General features: G+C 39.7%; 1 protein-coding gene across 6 annotated transcripts in view; it reads left to right on the forward strand.

Moving 5' to 3' along the window:
• PCDH15 (protocadherin related 15) overlaps positions 1–18527 on the forward strand; it is an 878455-nt gene that overhangs the window by 792743 nt on the left and 67185 nt on the right. For all 6 annotated transcript variants that reach the window (XM_080401549.1, XM_080401544.1, XM_080401545.1 and 3 more), the window contains 2 exons: positions 1487–1575; positions 13511–13687. In XM_080401549.1, the coding sequence (XP_080257675.1) occupies positions 1487–1575; positions 13511–13687 (266 nt within the window). The remainder of the gene's footprint in view (positions 1–1486; positions 1576–13510; positions 13688–18527) is intronic.

Raw genomic sequence — 18527 nt, forward strand, 5'->3', positions numbered from 1 at the left:
TTAATGTAGTTAATTCTATTAATCTGATCACTGCTTTAGAGTTCCTTTCAATGATCTTAGTCTAAAATTCAGTTTGAGTTCATTATAATTCAGTTTTTCTTACACAGTAGTCTGTACGTGCTGATCAGTGTATCTGATGACATTTCAAGAACATTTAAATATTTAAAGTTAAATTAAGCTTCAAAGCTGGTGACTCAGTGTTTGATGTGAAAGTGTGTATTATTGCTTGCCTGCTGAAGTGCTTACAGGGCTCAGGCTTCTCTTGAAAATTGGGGGTTGTTTGTTTGTTTTAGAATAGAATTGGCTTACTCTCATTTTTAAATTTATTGGGGTTAACTTTGTCCTAATTTTCCAAATTTACCTCCAGAATCCTCTATAGGGAGTATAGGTTTGGAGTGTAATGTTTGCCATCAGGTCTATATGGACATAAGTCAAGTTTTAGGAAACATTTTCTCCACTAGTATGGGACGGTAACTGTTCCTTTCACAACCTAAGAGGAGGTTGGCTGTGCTAGTGAAGAAAGAGCTATTAGAAAATGAAAAAATACTTAAAAGGGAGCAAAAAGCATGCAGTCATTTCACTGGAAGGCAGCCTTTTCCTGGGATAAAAATAGCTTCAGGAGACTAGATCGGGAGATGCGCACAGCGTTTGCCATCTCTGCTGAATATGAAGCATGCATGTAGTCCCTTGTGCATGCTGACCGTCCAACCTGCCATTGAGAAACAGAAGAGTTACACTGTGGTTTTGTAGCAGAAAACACTAGTGTGAGATACTTGCTCTGAGGTCAGTCTGTCCTTTGGTGGAATCCTGGAATTTTTGATTTATTTATTTTATTTTTTAAACAAAGCACACAAGTATTGGGTGTATTAGAGAGAATTTTTTTCTGGCATATTAAAGAAAAAAGTTAAGTTGTAAAATGTACATGGTTATGTACAAGTTTATGCTATATAGAGGGAGAAGCTTAAAAAAATAGGAGATTCAAATAAAAACTTTCACTGATAAGTTCAAACTAAATGGACAATTTCCTCGGTGATTTTCTAACAAAGTACCATTGATTTAGTTGAATTAATCTTGTATTTGCATTTACATTGGTGAAAATTGCATATCTCCAAGGTTGGATATTCCTAGTCAAGTCATAAAAAATACCAAAATGCTAAGTAATTTTGAATATGGCACTTGCAAGAGCAGTGATTCTGTAAGTAAAGTCTAAGCTATGAAGAAGAGGTTTCGTAGTCCCCACCTTAAAAATCATTAATTCTGATGTAGTCCTGCAATTACAGCTCTAGTTAAACTTTTGCCTGCTGTTCATTGGTTTTGGCTGCCAAACAAAGCATGATTTCCCAGCTCTTTTATTCAGAATTAGAAGTGAGAAATCCATCTATCAGGGCATGGCTGTGAAGGCAGGAAAGTAATTATTCCATTCTTTTTGTATCAGGAGTATGTAATGCATGGGAGCGCCAACTGAATTTCACTCTTTTGTTTCCAGGTCTCTGTGGTCAATCAGTTGGACATGCAAGTCATCGTCTCTAATGTTCCTCCCACCCTTGTGGAACAAAACAAAGAACAACTCATAGGGTAATAAATTTATTTACTCTACAAATATCAAGACAATTCCCTGGTTTTGTGTTGAGATTCAGCGAGGAGTGCTCCCTTTATGCCATGATCTCCCTTTTTGCCAAAAGACTTGAAAATGAGAAAGCAGATGGTTTGATGGGGAGCACAACTGCCCCCCCCCGCCCCCAGCTGGCTGAAGTAACAGCACTGGCCCCTCCAAATCCGTATTTTGCTCGTCCTCTGGAGATGGCAGAGGTACAGCACTCCTTTGCTTGTGCATTCACCCACTTTGCAGACTGAAATTTGCTTCAGAGCTGCCCCTAATACAGACCCGTAGTGGAGCCTCCAAACACTGAGCACAGAAACTGCAGCTGTCAAAATCTGGGATGTAAATAAAGCACATCTCCAAAAGGCTGGGGCAGCATGTCTCAGTGAGCTGTATTGCTTTCTGAGTGAGCTGTATTGCTTCACTGTGATTTTATTTGAGCAACGTGGCTGTAAGGGAAAGCAGAATTTAGAAAATTTATACTGGTGCAATTAATACCACTAACACCATTACATGACATTTTAATTGCAAAAAACTGGTAACATTATTCAGGCCTAGCAGGTATAAAATGTTGCGATGGGGCGGGGGGTGGGTGGGGTGGTAATTGGAAACATTAATGCTTTGCAATAAAAGCAATGCATTTTACTATACTGGAAGACAGCTACAATCCTTTTGGTCAAGTATGTTTTGTTAGCACTCATACATCACGACATCATCAGCTTCCAGGACTCAGGTTTTCACTTGTAGCTTCTTTTTGTAAGACAAGGACAGTTTTCTGTACTTTGTGTCATCAGCCATATAAACATGAATTAGGCAAGATGGGAAAGTAAATACTATAGAATATAGTTTAAAAACAATCTTTGTACTCTTCTATCACTTTAATCGGTGATGAATGGCATTTCTCAGATTTCAACAGGTCGGTTCCGTCCTGACTGCTGTCATACCTTTACTTCACAGAAATTGAAATACCTTAGGGTTGACGATATGATGACTCACTAGAAAAGAACTGTGCTGTGTCTAAATGGCTGATGTCTTCACTGGGCTAGGAAAAAAAATATCAATGGATTTGCTTCTGGAGATGTAGGATATATTCCCCTTCTCTCTCTCTGTTTTGAGTGAGGTGTAAGTTTGCTCTGATAGATTCTAACATCAGAAACACTAATTAAGTTGTTCAGGCAATAGCTTATGTTCACAGGGACTCCATTTCCTAGAGCTAAGAATAATAAAGGAGTCTGCGTACTTAACACATAAGGTTTAGCTTTCCAAAAGTGTCAGGCGTTGGTGTTGGCTGAAGAGACGAAAAAGAATGTATCTTTTAGTGACAGTAATAGAAGTTATTTCTGCTTTGCTAAGCCTTCAAGTTCACCTTTGCGTGTTGCACTGTACAAATTCTTCATACTGTAATTTGTGGCCTTCCTGGGCTGCTGTTATCTTGAGTGGAGAGGATGAACACGTGTTCTGTACCATGTGTTTCTACGTGGCATAGGACAGATTTCATGCTAAATTGGACTTAGGCTGTGTTTGAGAACCTCCCAGATTTGTAGTATCCTGGAGCCACCACAAAAATACAGAGATCTTTTACAGAAGGTGGTTTTAAATCAGGGTGGAATAAGCCTGTGTTGTGGGGCTGAGAGTGTGAACGCTACAATGGGTGACATGGCAAAGACAAGAGCAGATAGCGTGTGGCCCTTTCACCATCCCTGCAAAAATCTCCTTTTGCAAACACTGGAGCAGCTTGTTTCTAGCTCCCAGCAGGTCTCAGCAGTGTTCAGTGCCTCAGCAATAAATTGTGCCATAACCATACCCTCACTCCTCTCCTCTGGGGCCCAGAGGAATACCTGGCATATCCTGCCAGTCTTGGAAAACAGCCCAGAGCCACATTCCTCAGTCTCCGTTCTCAAAAAAACTCTTTTCTGCCAGGTTGGAGTCTTTTAAAACTTGTTTCATGCTGTTCTGGCCCTTGTGCATGGAAGTCTTTGACAGATGCGTAAATATTTCACCGTGAATGAAGCTTTTGAATGAGTACAAAAATAAAAAGTACAGCCGGGTTTTGAGTTCTCAAAATTAGCTTGGGAACTCTTTACCTTCATGAACAGTGTGAGGGCAGCTAGTGAGTATAGCATGAGAATTTCACTTCTAAGGATAAGCATTAAGGACAACTTTTGCCAAAAGAGATTGCATTAACTTGTTTTAAGTTGTTGCAGTCTTTACTAAAAATATTTTCAGAGAGCAAAAGTCTCAGAAAGAATTTTGTATATGTGTACCTCTCTGTTTCACAGAGAAATGTATTTATTTAATTGCTATCTTCAAACTTTTGGATTTTCCTCCTGAAGCTTGAAAGATTGCACTCTCAATGTTTTTGTAAAGGCTTTAATAATTCATGCAGGACATACAAACAAAATAATAGGAATTTGTGATTTTTCATGCACTATGTGGAGGATACGACCACGTGTAAAGGGAAACCAAATAATTTGGAGACCTTCTCAGGCTAAAGTACTTTTGCCCCAAGAGGTTTCTGAACCATTCAAATCATGCACCAATTTATAAAATCAGAACACTTTGTATAATTCATTAACAGATTAAAAGACTGTATCATTAACTAAATTAGGCACTACAGAGGTTATTCGGCTCTTTCTCCTCTCTTTTTGGCACTGGAGTAATAATAAATATTAATCTCTGAAAAACATAGTATTTAATACCAATTGCAATACTTGGTGATGGGGAATGTTAGGGAAGTGTGTAGTGATTTTTCACAATAAAATAAATAGTGATAGAGACAACTTTGGAGAACAAGTTGTTATAGATTCTCCCCAGCTGCCTGTAATTTTCACTAGAGAGTGGATACAAGGTATTAAGAAATACATAGTTTAGTTCTTCCACACTGCAAAGGCTTACTCAGCAGAGCCCTGAGATGTATGTTGGTTAATGGTCCAAATAAAGGAAGCATACCATAGAAGAAAAGATTTAAAACATCACTGTCTATTTGGCTTAGAAGTTTGGGCTTTTTGAGGAATACAATGGGTATGTCTTCAGCTGACATTTGTGATAGTGTTGTGATCCTTTGCAGTCATTCAGTAAGCACCTTGGGTTTCCTCCAACTGCTTTAATTTCATCAACAAGCTTTTCATATCCTCTGGACTGCACATCAATGTCAGATTTGCTATTGCCCTCACCCACTTTAATTATGTCTGTTCAGATAGGTCCATTTACGTCCGCTACAGAAGATGACAGAGAAAACAGTGTGAGGCTTAGTAGAAAATTCAGTGTGTGTTCTGCTCCTTCAGAAAACTTGGTGAAGGCAGACGACACGGTATTCTTTAAATATGGCAGTGTTTGTGAGTGCTTAGTTTGTTGGGCAAGGAACAGCATTTCAACTAGAATAAAATAGCCAACTTCATGCTCAGAGCATTTAGTTCTTTGGTTTTCACGTGACTGAAAGTTAAACCTCTAGCGGAAATTAGATACGCCTCATTACCACGGAAGACTTGTGTTTCTCTCATCCCGTAGGTAATAGAAATGTCTTGTGAATTAAGTGCTTCTTTAGATGGCAAATCATTTTCTCTGAAACGGTAATGGAGCGGCTGAAAATGAGTACTCTGAAATACTCCATAGACATTTCTCTTGAAAAGGCTGGATTTGCCCTACAGCCTACAAAATGGAAGCAATGCTGCTTAGGGAACTCTCTTTTCCCGAACTAGAGCTAGCCCAAACCATTTGGGCATCATTTTTAGTGGTACTGCTACTAGTTTTTGAAGTGTGTATGCTTTCTGAGCCAATCAGGTGGGTAAGGAAAACACATTTAGCTACACTTGGACTGCTCTGGAGTTGTGGAAGAATGATATGAGTATTGTCCTCTCAGTTTCAAAAATGAAATGGGATTTCCCATGTTCTTCTTTCTTCCAGTAAAAAGTAGCCTGGAAAGAACAGAGCTTCTTTTCCATCCATATGAAGAAAATCTCCCAGTGGTGGTGTAGGAATCTTTCATTGGGGAAAGAGAGTCTGATGGAATCACCTCATACTGCTAATAAATGTGCATAGATACCACAATAGATCATTGCTTTATTATTTAATAATAATATTATTATTATTTAATAATAAAGCAATGTAATAAGCATAATATTTAAACACTGAAATCTTGACTTCCCACATCGAGAAGTTTCTGTAATTTCCTGTATTCTCAGTGTGGTCTTCATGGCAATTCCTTTTTTTTTTGTATTTTGACTTCATTACAGACAAGTCGTGGTGCCCAGATTGGGGCAGAGGTAGAGATCCCAAAATGTTTGTGCTAGCTGCGTATTGTGGGCTTTAGAGCCTGCTTTCCCTCTGTGTTTTTCTAGCATTTTTCACTGTCCTGGGCTGAGGAATTTAGGTGCATGCAGCCTCCTGTCCAGACCTGCCTCTGGAAATGGAATCCAGTTGCAGATGTTCTTGGATACCCGCTTGATCTTCTGGATGTTCAAGTGTATCGTGCGTATTTTAATAGAGGTTATTCCTTACCTTTCAAGACAAAAATTACTGGAAATAGCACATGTTCCAGGGAACTTTTCTTCATGTGTATTTTGGCCTGTTATAGGCTGCAGTCCTTTAATACCTTCATGCTTATAAAAGAATGGGGCAGTTCCATAGTTAAGGAAAATCCACATTCAAAAACTCTAATGCCATGTAGAAGTGACCAGTCAGTTTTCAACTAGAAAACCCAAATGTAAAATCCTGTGCTGATCCTCAGAGATATACTGAGTGAGTGTTTTGGAATACAAGCGTTCAGCCTGCTAACATATAAAGTTGAATTTCTCAAAGTGTCTGCTCCGCTTTGCTGCATAGAAGCTGTGGTCTACTTAAAAGAAACGTCATAATATATATTATAGCAATATATATTGCTGTAAATTATATATCGTAATATACATCACATGTACATTGTACATCGTATATAATTTTATGTACAATCATAGTATACGAGATAATAAATTTTGTATATAGGAGCTGGAATGCACAGTCCTCTCTTCCACAGGGAAGTGTTTCAGAACGTGGATGATTTCTCTTCGGTTGTGTTTTGCTGTTGACAATATAGCAAATGATGTTTTCTAATCTCAGTTTCAGAAGCCAGTTGGTGGCATTTAAAAGGGACAGCTGATCTGAGTGCTTTACGTGGCACTTGTGTATACCGTTGTGTTTTATTTCTTTTTTGTTAGAATGTCGGTATGCTCAGTAATTGGGAGGATGAGTGAATGTCTCTGAAGTGTACCATATTTATCAAGATGTGACTGTGTATAATGAAATGAGGTGTTATCAGGCATCACTGTGATTCCAGCATTCTTGGTACTTTTAGTAAAGCCAGACACAAGTATCTCTTGGATGGGCTGCCTTAAGAATACTTGTTTGGAAATGCAGTGCCTCTGAAAGACTCTTGACTGTATTAAAATATTCAACCTTAGTGCACCAATGGGATTTTTTTCCTCCTCAGTCCATGAATTGGTCGAAAGTGAGCGTGTCTGTCCTGCTGGATGTAGGTGCAATATATAAATCACTCAGACTTGTTAATTTTCCCATAGGAGAAGTACCGTTCTGTTCCTTGCTTTATGATTTTTGCCATGTAATTGCTGAATTAAGCCTAATTACAGGTAACTGAACTTTTTGTGTATTGGGGTGGTGGCAGTGAACTTGCCGTTAAGCACTCTTCACAGCTAGCACTTACTTTCCTCCCCATTACTAAATGTTCTGTAGTCACAGGTACTGCCATAACTGCCTTGTTCTTTGCCTCAGCGCACTCTGACACTGTTATATGGGTCCATTTTGCTCCTGGCCTTTCGGTCCACCTCCCCTCTGCCGTTTTCCCTTTCATATCTCGGCACTGTAATGTTTCATTCTGAATTATGTTGCAAAATTAGTAAATAAATCAATAATGAGACTAGAGGGACATTTGCCACCAACTGGCTGCATCATATTTCATATCCACCCTACATTTGCCTTTGCTTGGAGAACACATCCTGCAGTTCTCGCTTTGTACAGTGTTTAACAGAGCCTTTTCCATTTCGTAGCTGATCTTAGCCTCCCTCTGGTGTAATCAGGATGATTAATAAGTCAGCTACCTTTATTTTATTAAGTTAGGTAATAGAGACCAAAGCTTATTCATCTCCAGCTTTTCCACTTGCTACTTCCACTGCCAGCTGGGAAGCACTGGTTCAGCGATCTCCTCCTCCCCCCTTCTCTCAATAATACTGAATGTTGTTCTGTTAATGGATTTTCTCTGAAGTGCTGTAATGCAGCGCATGGCTTCTCAGATAAAGCTGTAAACTTCTGCTTTATTCTGAAATTGCTTACTATTGCAATAAAAACCCTTTTGTGCTGAGATCTGAAGATATGTCTTCTGGGTCAAAGTCAAGATGTCTCTGTGTATTACTCTTCGGGTGAATGTAGCGTAATGTTCCTTCTGTGACTGGGAAAAATTATACTGAAAGTTGGAGTGCGTGTAGGTTTTTTGGAGGACAGGATTATGCATGATGAGCACAAAAAAAAGAAGAAAAGAAACTTTAGCAATATGTAAGAAAGCAAATTTCCTTTATGGTGTGCAATCCAATATGTTTTTATAGGATTAGGGTAAGTAGGTATAAAGACATTGTCTCAGGGTTGTTTTCTAAATAATTTAGATGTTATTATATGCAGAGTAAATTGGCTCAGTGGTGCTCCTGCCTGCTAGACACATGCCTTGTGTGTGATATAAAAGTAGAAATAAACTTTGTCAAAAGGCTATTTTTTAAAGAAGGAATAGTCTTAGGCTTGGAATAAACTCTAGTTCTGGCTTCTTTATTCTACACTGCAGCACAAAGCAGGCTGCCTTAGCTGACTAGCAGGGGTTTCTTGAGTTGTGTTTGCAACTCAAAAGCAGCTTAGCATCTCTCCAGAGGCCACCGTAGTATAACCTTTCCTGTGCTCTCCGTATGTTGTAATAAGGCATCTGGGAGGTGGGGCCCAAGTGCATCACCCCCCAAAGCTATCATCAACTGCACAGGAGGGGCTGGAATTCGTCCTTACCTATCTGTGAAAATAAAGTTGAAAATCCAGCAGTTTAATTGTCAATTACTAACCATGCGAAAACTCACTACAGCCAGAATTTGGCTGAAGTTGAGCAGAATTGACAGTGTACTCAGGTTAAATGAAACACTTGAAAAGTCTGTACTGGCAGAGCTAAATTCTCTCATCTGTGCGTTGTTGCCAAATTTGCTTGCATTTCAATTACCTACAATATGAATTTGCTATTAATTCTAAGTTACTTTGGGGAGATAGAATTTTCAGTGGAGGAGCCAAAGGTTATGCAGGATATGTAGTCTTAAACACTTGCACCTATAAGGCTATGGTACCAGTTATTTCAGAGTCCTGAAAGAAAGAATAGAATATCTTCTTCCCCCCCCCCCCCCCCCCCCCTTTCCTAAAAGTATTTTTATGTGACTCAGAAACATAGCAGGCTAACAAATTACTAAAGAACTGAAACATTTCTTTCCCATAGAATTTTCTGATAAGAAGATTGTGCAGTAATTAAATCTCAGGCAGTGGTGAGGATCTAAAATGTTTTGCAGATTGAATTGTTTCTTTTGCCCGTGTGCTGATTCAGAGGATATGCATACAACTTTGCAATTCAGCTCGAGGATATAAAACTACTGGGATGCTGTAGTGCGCTTTCAGGCTGTGTCATGCATTTTTTCCATCAGGGACAATGGAGGGTCATTAAACCTTGCTGCTGACTTACCAAATCTTACACGATGACTGTTAGTCTAGTTGAGTTGCCATTGCTGTTGGGCTCTCGTGCAGCTGATCCCGTATCTCCTCTTCTGAGGTGAATTAACTGACTCGTGTGAACGTTCAGGTTAGATTGCAAAGAAGCTTCTAAGTGGTCCTTTACATCTTTCCCAGTAGCAGGATCTGTCACATGCTGGGGCACACATCTGGCATGCCAGATTCATGCAACTGTAGAGAGAAAGCAGCACGATGCTGTGGTGCCAGGGTGCACCCCCTTAATTTAGGGCCTTCTCTGCCTCTAACAGGGTGCAGCAACCTTTGCCCTGCCATGCGGCGTGATGCCTCAGGTGTGCGTATCAGCCCAATGACATAGTGCTGAGTGTGGCTCAGGAACGTCGTGCCTTATCCCAGATTTTGGGTTTTGGTCCGCTGTGTTAAGAAATGTTCTGGGAAGCAGAATGCCACTAGCCAAGGGACAGCTCAGCAAACCACTGTACCTATATTTTTTTGCCTTTCCGTTTCTTTTGCATGTAAAGATGAAAAAAAGTTCTCTCTGAGTTTTCAGGATATTTAGGGCTATGTTATGTCCTCAATGACAATGAAAATCCTCTTATCCTTTGTTTATTTCACTGGTGTCACTGATGAGAATTTGGAAAGCAATATAATATATAATGAAGATGCACTGGGAAGTATTTGTGTTCATTACATTATGTCTGCAGAGCTAAAATGGAACTAAGAGCAGTAGGGGAGTCTTGTTGTCTCTTAAGTTGCTGGTTCTACCCGTCATTACACCACTGTTAGGAGGATGGTATTACCCTTGTCGCATTAACAAGTGACAGACTAATTTTAAGCTAAATTTTGCTGATAAATACAGTAAAACTGCAGACACTGTTGTTATTAAAAGTATGCATTTTTAAAATTGATTCTTGGGGGTAGTACTACAAGCAAGTGGCCACTTTCAGTAGAGCTTTAAAACACTACAGTGTTTTCAGCATCACAAGTTCAGCTGAATTACTTTTAAAATAAATCTACAGGGAACTGCCCTATTTTAAAGTGCATTCTTTAATTGCTACTTTTCAGTCTTCAGTGCATTTTTATTATTTATTTGGACCTAAACACTGCAATTTGTGTGCCTCAGATGAAATACTACTGTCATTCCACTATACTTTGTGGTGTTTCCTGCAATGTCAGTGAAAGCCAATGGCTGCAATGTGTACCTGTTTCTCATAGTCAAAAATTTTAGTCACATTTTAGACAAAAGTATTCTCTAAGGCAATGGATTTCAGCAAAAGCCATACCAGGAATTTTTGAGAAAAGGGAATGTTGTTACCAGTTCTAAAATCCAACCTTACAGGGCATTTCTGTCTTGGATCAAATAATAGTTTTGTGCAAGGAAACAAACGCATCACCCCTCCCTGCAGCAACAGAAGATTATTGTATTCTAATTAGGAAGGTAAATCTTATATATTTGGTCTATTTGAATCCTTGTGCAAAATGCTATTCTAAAGATGGTTATGGTTTCTTTTAGTCACTTACATTCATGTAATGTTTGGATGGTTTTTTTATAGCAATCTGCATATCCCAGATTTGTTCTGTCAAATTTTACCTGGGAGAATTATTGTAACTGAGGTTTCTGTGACAGGTTATCTCCCTCGCTGCCAGTTACGTGCGTGCCAGAAGCAGAGATGAGTAGGGTTTGCCATATCTGCAAACAACAGGAGTGCTTGTTTATGGGAAGCCAGTCAAGTAGCAATGTGTCAGATGATCTGTATTTTTATTTATCCTACAAAAATGTCTCCGCGCTATGGGTATATGTGTGTGTGTGTGTGTGTGTGTATATATATATATATATATTCACTGCTAGGCTAGGACCTGGGTCTGCCGGACTTGGATTTTTCAAAATCTTATGGAAAAGCTTCTGTTTTAAGGGCATGCTAAACTTTTACACAAAGAGCAGAGAAATTGCATGGATAATGTGAATCAGTGGTCTTGAAAAATTATGACATGGTGATACTGCTTTGACAGCATTACTTTGAAAATCTTGTGTCAGAAAAAAACAGCAGCAAAATGTCACCTCAGCAACTGCAAAAGATTTTGTTTAAAACAAGTGATGACTTAGCCATTGATGTTCTTTTTTATGAGGACTTTTTATTTTCCTCCTCTTCACCCTAGTGCATCCTTGACATATCAGGCAGCATGTTCCCTCCCATTCCCCTCCTTTTGCCTCCTAACTCCACTATTGCTTTTTGATTTGAAATTTTGATAATATAAATTAGCTCAGAAGAATGTGTATTTCCACATAACTCATAGATCTGATCGAGTGTTTAGACTTTCAGCTTCTCTTATTTATTTCTCCATACTTCTTTGCCCTTCTATCCAGATTTGATGATATTTGGGTTTATGCCTTTGTTTGTAAAACTCTCCATTGGCTTCAGCTTAGCCTTTCTCAGTCCGTTCGGAAGCCTCATCACACCACTAGCAAGTCTGTCTGTATACCTTTAAAGACGCTCCTCCTGTTTTCTGTGAGCTGTGTTCTGTCCTTGCCCAACAGCCACGGTGAAAGCCCTTCTGATGGCAGTGTCTGAGCAGCTTTCCATTTTCCTTCTGGCTCCATTCTTGGGAGTGTTGGGGTCCCCGCCACCTTGGCTGCCAGCCCCAGCTACAGTCTTGGTGGGAGTACCAATTCTCCTGTTGCACACAGAATCTGAAGGTCATCCAGCTGAGCTGTAATACTTGTAAACCTCCTTTTTTCATTGGATGCACAGTGCAGCAGATGCAGAGAAGCAGTCTGCTACAGGTACTCAGCAAGTTTCATAGGCCCCACTAGAGTAGTGGACTAAACAAGGAGGAAAGAAAAGAACATATTTTTAAAAAACTTTATTCAGGTCTTGTCTGTTCTAAAGCAGCTTGTTAGAGCGATAGTGAGTTATGTTTATAACTTTGCATAAACTCTCCATATCTGAGGTACAGGTGTGCTTGCTATCTGTGCAGAAACTTCTCAGGTGTTCAGTGAGGTCCTTTCCCCATCAGTTTGTGCTGCTGAAGGCATTTCAACCTGGCATAGGCATGAGTATTTTTTTGTTTGTTTATTTGGAGGAACATTCTGGAAACAGCCATTCTACCTTTGCTTTTTTGAATACTTTAAGAATAACGTCACATTTTAAGACTTCTCCCATAAACGGTTCTGCATGAAAAACTGCAGAAAAAATAGGAGATTTTGAATTTAGAACAAAGGCTTCCAAAAGTGCATACTAAGATGGCTGTGGACATTCAGTTGTCAAAAATAAAAATGAAGTGGGTATAATATTCAGTAATAAAGTTAAAGAAAATTGATCATGACAAGAATTGATAAAATGACCAGTATATATCACCTTATCTAATAAATTTTAATTTCTTAGAATTGCATTTATCTCTTGCGTTGACACATTTCAATTTATATACATATCTGCAAAGTGTGCCATTCTGTGCTCTGGCAGCATCTAATGAATCCTTCTGTTTGGAGAAAAGAACAGATTTGTTTTGGTTTATTGCTGTTATGGCCTTGTTATCTTGGGCATAGCTGCAGCTGAATTCTATCAACCTGTCTGTCTTCTGCTTGTAGAACTTATGCAGTTTATTTTATTTTTTTCCTGTGGTAAACATGTCAGCTTGATATTCCAAATTTCTTATGGCTGTACAACTTGCTCATGCCTTTTGGAGTAGCAGGTGTTCTGGCACCTGATATGTTGTGCAGTATTGGAGGACCAAATGAAATATCCTACTGAAAATGGTTGAAGTAGTTGTTCCTGTGGGTGAAAATTTATTGTATGCACCCTCTGTAAGGCTGGAATTGAAGAGTTCTGAAAGTCATATAGCTTAATAAAAGGATGGCAGGGATTTTTTCTGTGAAATATAGATGGTGTTTCCCATGAGCCATTTAAAACTCAATTGATGTCATAAATAGAGTGATCTAGACTTAAGGACACTATTTCTGATGACCTCTCCTAACACTGCTAAGCTTTTCCCAAGAGTTCAGCATTTAAGAGGTTATATTGGAGCAGAGATTTTTTTAAAGTGCTCTGAAGGTTACCATCCTTCTAAGCCTGTGGGTTTTGTCTATTAGTATGTTGTTTGAGCTGTTGTCAGTCTTGATCAGCACAAATAAATCACTGCAGCTTTCTGGCTTCATCTCATCTTTAGGATTTTGGAACGCTATGTCCAAGATCAAATTCCTGGTGCGACAGTTGTGGTGGAATCCATTGGTGCACGGAGATTTGGGGATGGGTACTCTGAAGAGGATTACACCAAGTCTGACCTCATGGTCTATGCAATTGACCCACAAACAAATAGAGCTATAATGAGGAATGAACTTTTTAAGTAAGTATATTATTTGTTCTTCTTCCTATGTTTCAATGGACTGTTTGGAAGCTGTTGGTCTGTCTCTGTTAGCGAGTGGTTCGACATAACAGGAACAGAAAAATCTATTTGAAGCAGTTGGTGAGCGTCCCTGCACCTCTACCCTATGTGCAGCTTTACTAGGTTTAGTCCATTCCCTTGAGCTGAATGGCCCCAGTTCATGTAATTTAGACATTGTGGCTGTGAGAGCTTGTAATATGTTTGGTCTGCCCTGTGGAGGAGCTTCCATTTTAAATTCCTCTGAAGGAATTTACTTTCTATGTACCAAAACTTCTCTGGGATCTCCAAGCAAGGGGTTTGGTGCTCCATTTGTTGACCTTCAGGCTTTCTGCAGTTTCCATTTGGAGCTTGTCTTTTTCTCTTTTCATTTTTGTGGAAACCAAAGGAGAAGAAGAAAGGGAAGGGGAAGGAAGAGAGCTGGTGTGCACCCTGTCTAAAACAGATACTGGGGCATGACCCAGGTGTACATCTCCATGCAGGAAATCAGTAGTGCTTGCAGGTGCCCAGTGGGATGAGCAGACAGATCTGCATGGGCCCATCCCACCAGCTGGTAGAGGAGATGAGCAGTAGTAGACAGGACACTTATATTCATAATTTGATGTTTTGCCTTTTCAATCAACTTCCAAATTAGCAGTTAAATGCCAGTGTCACATGAAACATAAGAGACAGCTTTTTATTAACTCATCATACTCACAGTGTTGCCTGGGAACGGGCCAGCTCTGGTCACTGCAGCAGAGCAGTTTGGTAGGGTACCACTCTGTCTGGGCTTCTGCACCTTAGCAGAGCTCGGGTGGGATGTCACTCTGGCACACTGCTGCTTTGGGTGTCAGCAGTAACTGCTCTCTGCCTGCGTTAGAAGAGAAGCCAAAGATTATGTGATTAAGGAAATGAAAGCAAGGTAATTTCTTTACATGGTTTTTCTGAGTCATCACTAGCGGCAGGTAGGTTCTAAAACAAAATTAGTATCTCAACCCATGCAGCTGCCAATGCATCAACATGGCTGTAGAATCATTTTGTTAGAAATGGTACTTTTGTGTTTCAGCATTATGCATATGATTTAAAACAATGAAAATGCAAAACAGGCTCTTCTTCTAACACAGCCACCATCTTTCGAGGGTTTTCACGCGTGTTTCACCCTTGTGTTTGCTTTTTATCTTGGACAGACTGTTCCAATGGGGTACAAAGCAGCAGCCTAAAAATCAAATGGCTGTGAGCCATCTCAGCGGACTGTGATTAAAAAAGGGCTTGTTCTCCCGAGCTTTTATTTTAGTACAGATGAATTATAGCATACTAAAGCTCTGCATATATTCAGAGTTTATAGGTTGGAAAAGATCACTGTGATCAGTCTAACCTAGTATAATAAAAACCGTAGGAACTCCCCAATCTAATTCTGCTTTGAGCCTGTCTTTCAGCAAAGCAACCGCTCAAGAAAGTCCAGTCAACTACAATCTTTGGTTGTTATTGCAGAGTAATTATTTTTACTGTCCAAAATTAGGTCTTTTTCCTTTTTTTTAAATTTGTCTAGATTCAGTCATAGTTTTATTATAATTTTGGGTGCTAGACTGAAGCTTAAAATTGCTGCTTTTACTTTCTGGTTCCCACCAAGCTCTAGGCTTATGATCACATCATTCTCTTAAATTTTTTTCATGAGTTACTTCACCTCTGCACTCTGAGCTATGTTTTAATCCTTTTTATCACTTACAGTTTTCTCTGAACCCTGTCCAGTCTTCCAGCATCACTTTCTGAACTAGGAATATAAAGATCTAGACGCTGTTTAGCAGCAGCAGCTTTCAGAGTGGTGGCAATACAGCCTCCTTCCTTCTAGTGGCTGTTTTTTGTCTGTAGGTATCTCCATGGTCATAGTCTTTTTAGGTCTCAGTGATGCACTGGGAGTTTGTGTCCACTTTCCACTGCCAGAGCTGCTGATCATTCCCAGAATGGGGTCTCTGTGATTTTGTTCCCAATTTTATTCAAAAGCGGAAGTGAAAATTAAGGAAACCTGACATAAAGCCAGCAGAAATCCCTGATAGATAACCATTTTCTTTTTTTTTCTAAGGAAAAGTGCCAGTAAATCTGCTTGCAGTATTCCTGTAACTGTTGTACCCTAACCCACTCCCAAAATTAGTCTCAGTAATATGTATCTTACTGCCTTACACACAGACTATCTACTGATCCCTCTTTATCATTACTTTTCCACTTTTAACAGTTTGTAAATTCGTTGTGGCCTGCGTTTTCTTCCAGTCGTAGCCAGTTTAGAGTATGGCCAAAATGGGATTCCATTAGAAATGCTTAAGGTCAAAAGGACATTTTTTGGTACTGTCCAGGTTCAGGAAATGTACATAACCGTGATGACAGCTGACAGAAAATCCTGACACCCTTTTACTCCTCACCTTGGAAAGCTCTCTGCAAGTCTATTATCAGTATGGGAAAGTGAGCTAGTGTCCATGCATGGAGGCAATTAGCTTTTTCAACTCCATAAAGGGAACCTTTTTCTGATGCAGACTGTCTTAGTGGTCAGAAAATGTGTCCCTCTTCATTTTGGTGCCCTGTGAAAATACAGGAACATCCTTCTAGGGATGTTTGTGTGTCCAGTGAAAAACACAGAATAGAACAGAGGTAAAATAGAATAAAAAGCAGTTTTTCAAAAGTGAAGGGAAGGTTATTCATTTACCTGGTCTGCAAATGTATGGGGTATCAGCTTAGAAGCAACCTCATTGAAATGCTCGGTGTGCTTCAGCTTTTCCTTTCTTTTATTCCACCCCCCCACCCCCCCACCCCCACCCCCGCCCTTTCTCTCTTCAAAAGCTTTTAAATATTTAAATCAGCAAAATGCCAGGGAATGCTTTCCTGGCTTTAGGGTAGAGGTGAGTAAGTGTCAGCTTACTAAAGGAGAAAAATGATGTAAGAATTTTTTACCTTGACATCAAAAGTTAAAATTTTGCTAGCAAGTGAGTAAACCTCAAGAGATTTGGCTCAGCTCAGGTGCTTACCCAAACCTACCAACAAATTCCTTCTGTGACCATCATTCCTGGAGTTTTGACCTTTAGAGGGATGGCTTAATGTACTTCCTGCTGCAGTCACAGGACACTGTAGCAATGGTTGCCCCCTCATTGCGAAGAGGTTGCCAGGAGTCACAGTCAATAATGCTAGCTAGGAATCTGCTCCAGTTCCTAGCAGAAGAGAGATCAATAGGAGAAAGGATCATTTCATAAACTGGTTATGATGGGAGAAAGCCTAGAATGTCAGAAGGAGGTGGAGCCCCTGTTCTAAAAACTTCATTAGCAATAAGGAATATAAATTTAGCCAAGGTATTTTTCAAGTGTTCAAAAATTTTGTGATGTATACAGAAGAGAGAACTGTACCAAAAGCACAGTTTTAGTGCATGAATTCTGCCAGCTGTGTTCTTAACAAAACTTAAAAAATAATTATTCATTGGAAGATACCTGTGGCTTTTCTTAAATAGGCTTTTTGGGAGCACTCTCCTGCATTTCTGCTTATAAAGCCTAGCAGAGAACCTGGTTTTAACAGAGTTTATTTCACTGTATGAAAACAATTACCTGAAAAGGTCTTTTGAGGAATGTGGGGTGAGTTGAGGACAGAGTAGAGCAGAGCGACTTGTTCCCCTTTGCACATGGAGTGCTGCTGGGGTACAGACAGATATCACCATTGACACCCTGGTGGGTGCTGGCAGCCAGGCACAAGTCAGAGTGGTGGTGGGGTCCCAAAGGTGCTTGGCTTTACACTGAAGCTGGGAGAAAAGGAGAGCCAAGATGGCTCATGCCCATCAGCAGCTGAGCAAAGTCACGCTCATGACCAGCTACAGAGCTGAATTTCTACAAGTAAACCCCACTAAACAAAAGCTGATGTCTGAGGCTCCCATAATCACCTCTGGGAAATGTCACTCCAATACGTCGGGTCATGTCAAACAGTCGCTTATGAAGTGAAGAGATTCAAGGAGCTGCAGTGTGCTCTGGATATGCTGGATTACTGCAGATGTGCACAGTGACAGCACATGCACAGACTGTGCCATACTGTTTACCAGGCTATTTTAAATGGGCTACCTCACATCCAGAAGTCCCAAATGAGTAGCTCAATCCCACATATTTGCATTCAAGCAAAATGTTTTGCTGGAAAAGACATGATTTAGAAGTCATGGACATAACAGCCATGCTGTCTTCATCACTGCCAGCTGGGGAAAACCCATGTGTCTCTCAAGTCATGCTGATTTTTCCCTATCCTATACTTTATAAGACTGATACACAAAAAGTGATTCTTACTTTTCCTTAAGAATGTTATGACTGATAACCTGACATTTTTATTGTCTGTTTACACCAAAAGTGGGTCTGAATAGTAACTGTACTTTGTTATTTCCTCCCTCTACCACAAACTCCTAAAAGGCTTTGAGGTGACTTAGATAATTTTACAGACCAAAATGATCAGCCTCCTTTTTTATCTTTTATATGAAAGAGGGTTTGATTTATTGGAGCATAAAAACCCATTGAATCCAGAAGATTTCTCCTGCATGTATTAAGTGGAAAATGTCCACCATTAAAAATAAAATGCTTTGTCCTGTCTGAATCTTTTGCATAATGTGTCATGTTTCATCATGGAGTAAATGTGCACGGTTGAGTTAAGAATCTGTTAAAACAGGGTTTGTCAAGAAAATGCTAACAGAATTTTAACTGAGAGATTGTTAAAATCATCCAGAGATTTAATGCTGTCCTACTTGAATGCCTTTGCGAGCTCAAAGGACATGTAACATGCTCCAGTGACATCTAGCGTACAGCAAAAGAATTAGAGC

The sequence above is a fragment of the Falco punctatus genome, assembly GCF_963210335.1.
Source record: "Falco punctatus genome assembly, chromosome: 9".
Taxonomy (NCBI): Eukaryota; Metazoa; Chordata; class Aves; order Falconiformes; family Falconidae; genus Falco; species Falco punctatus.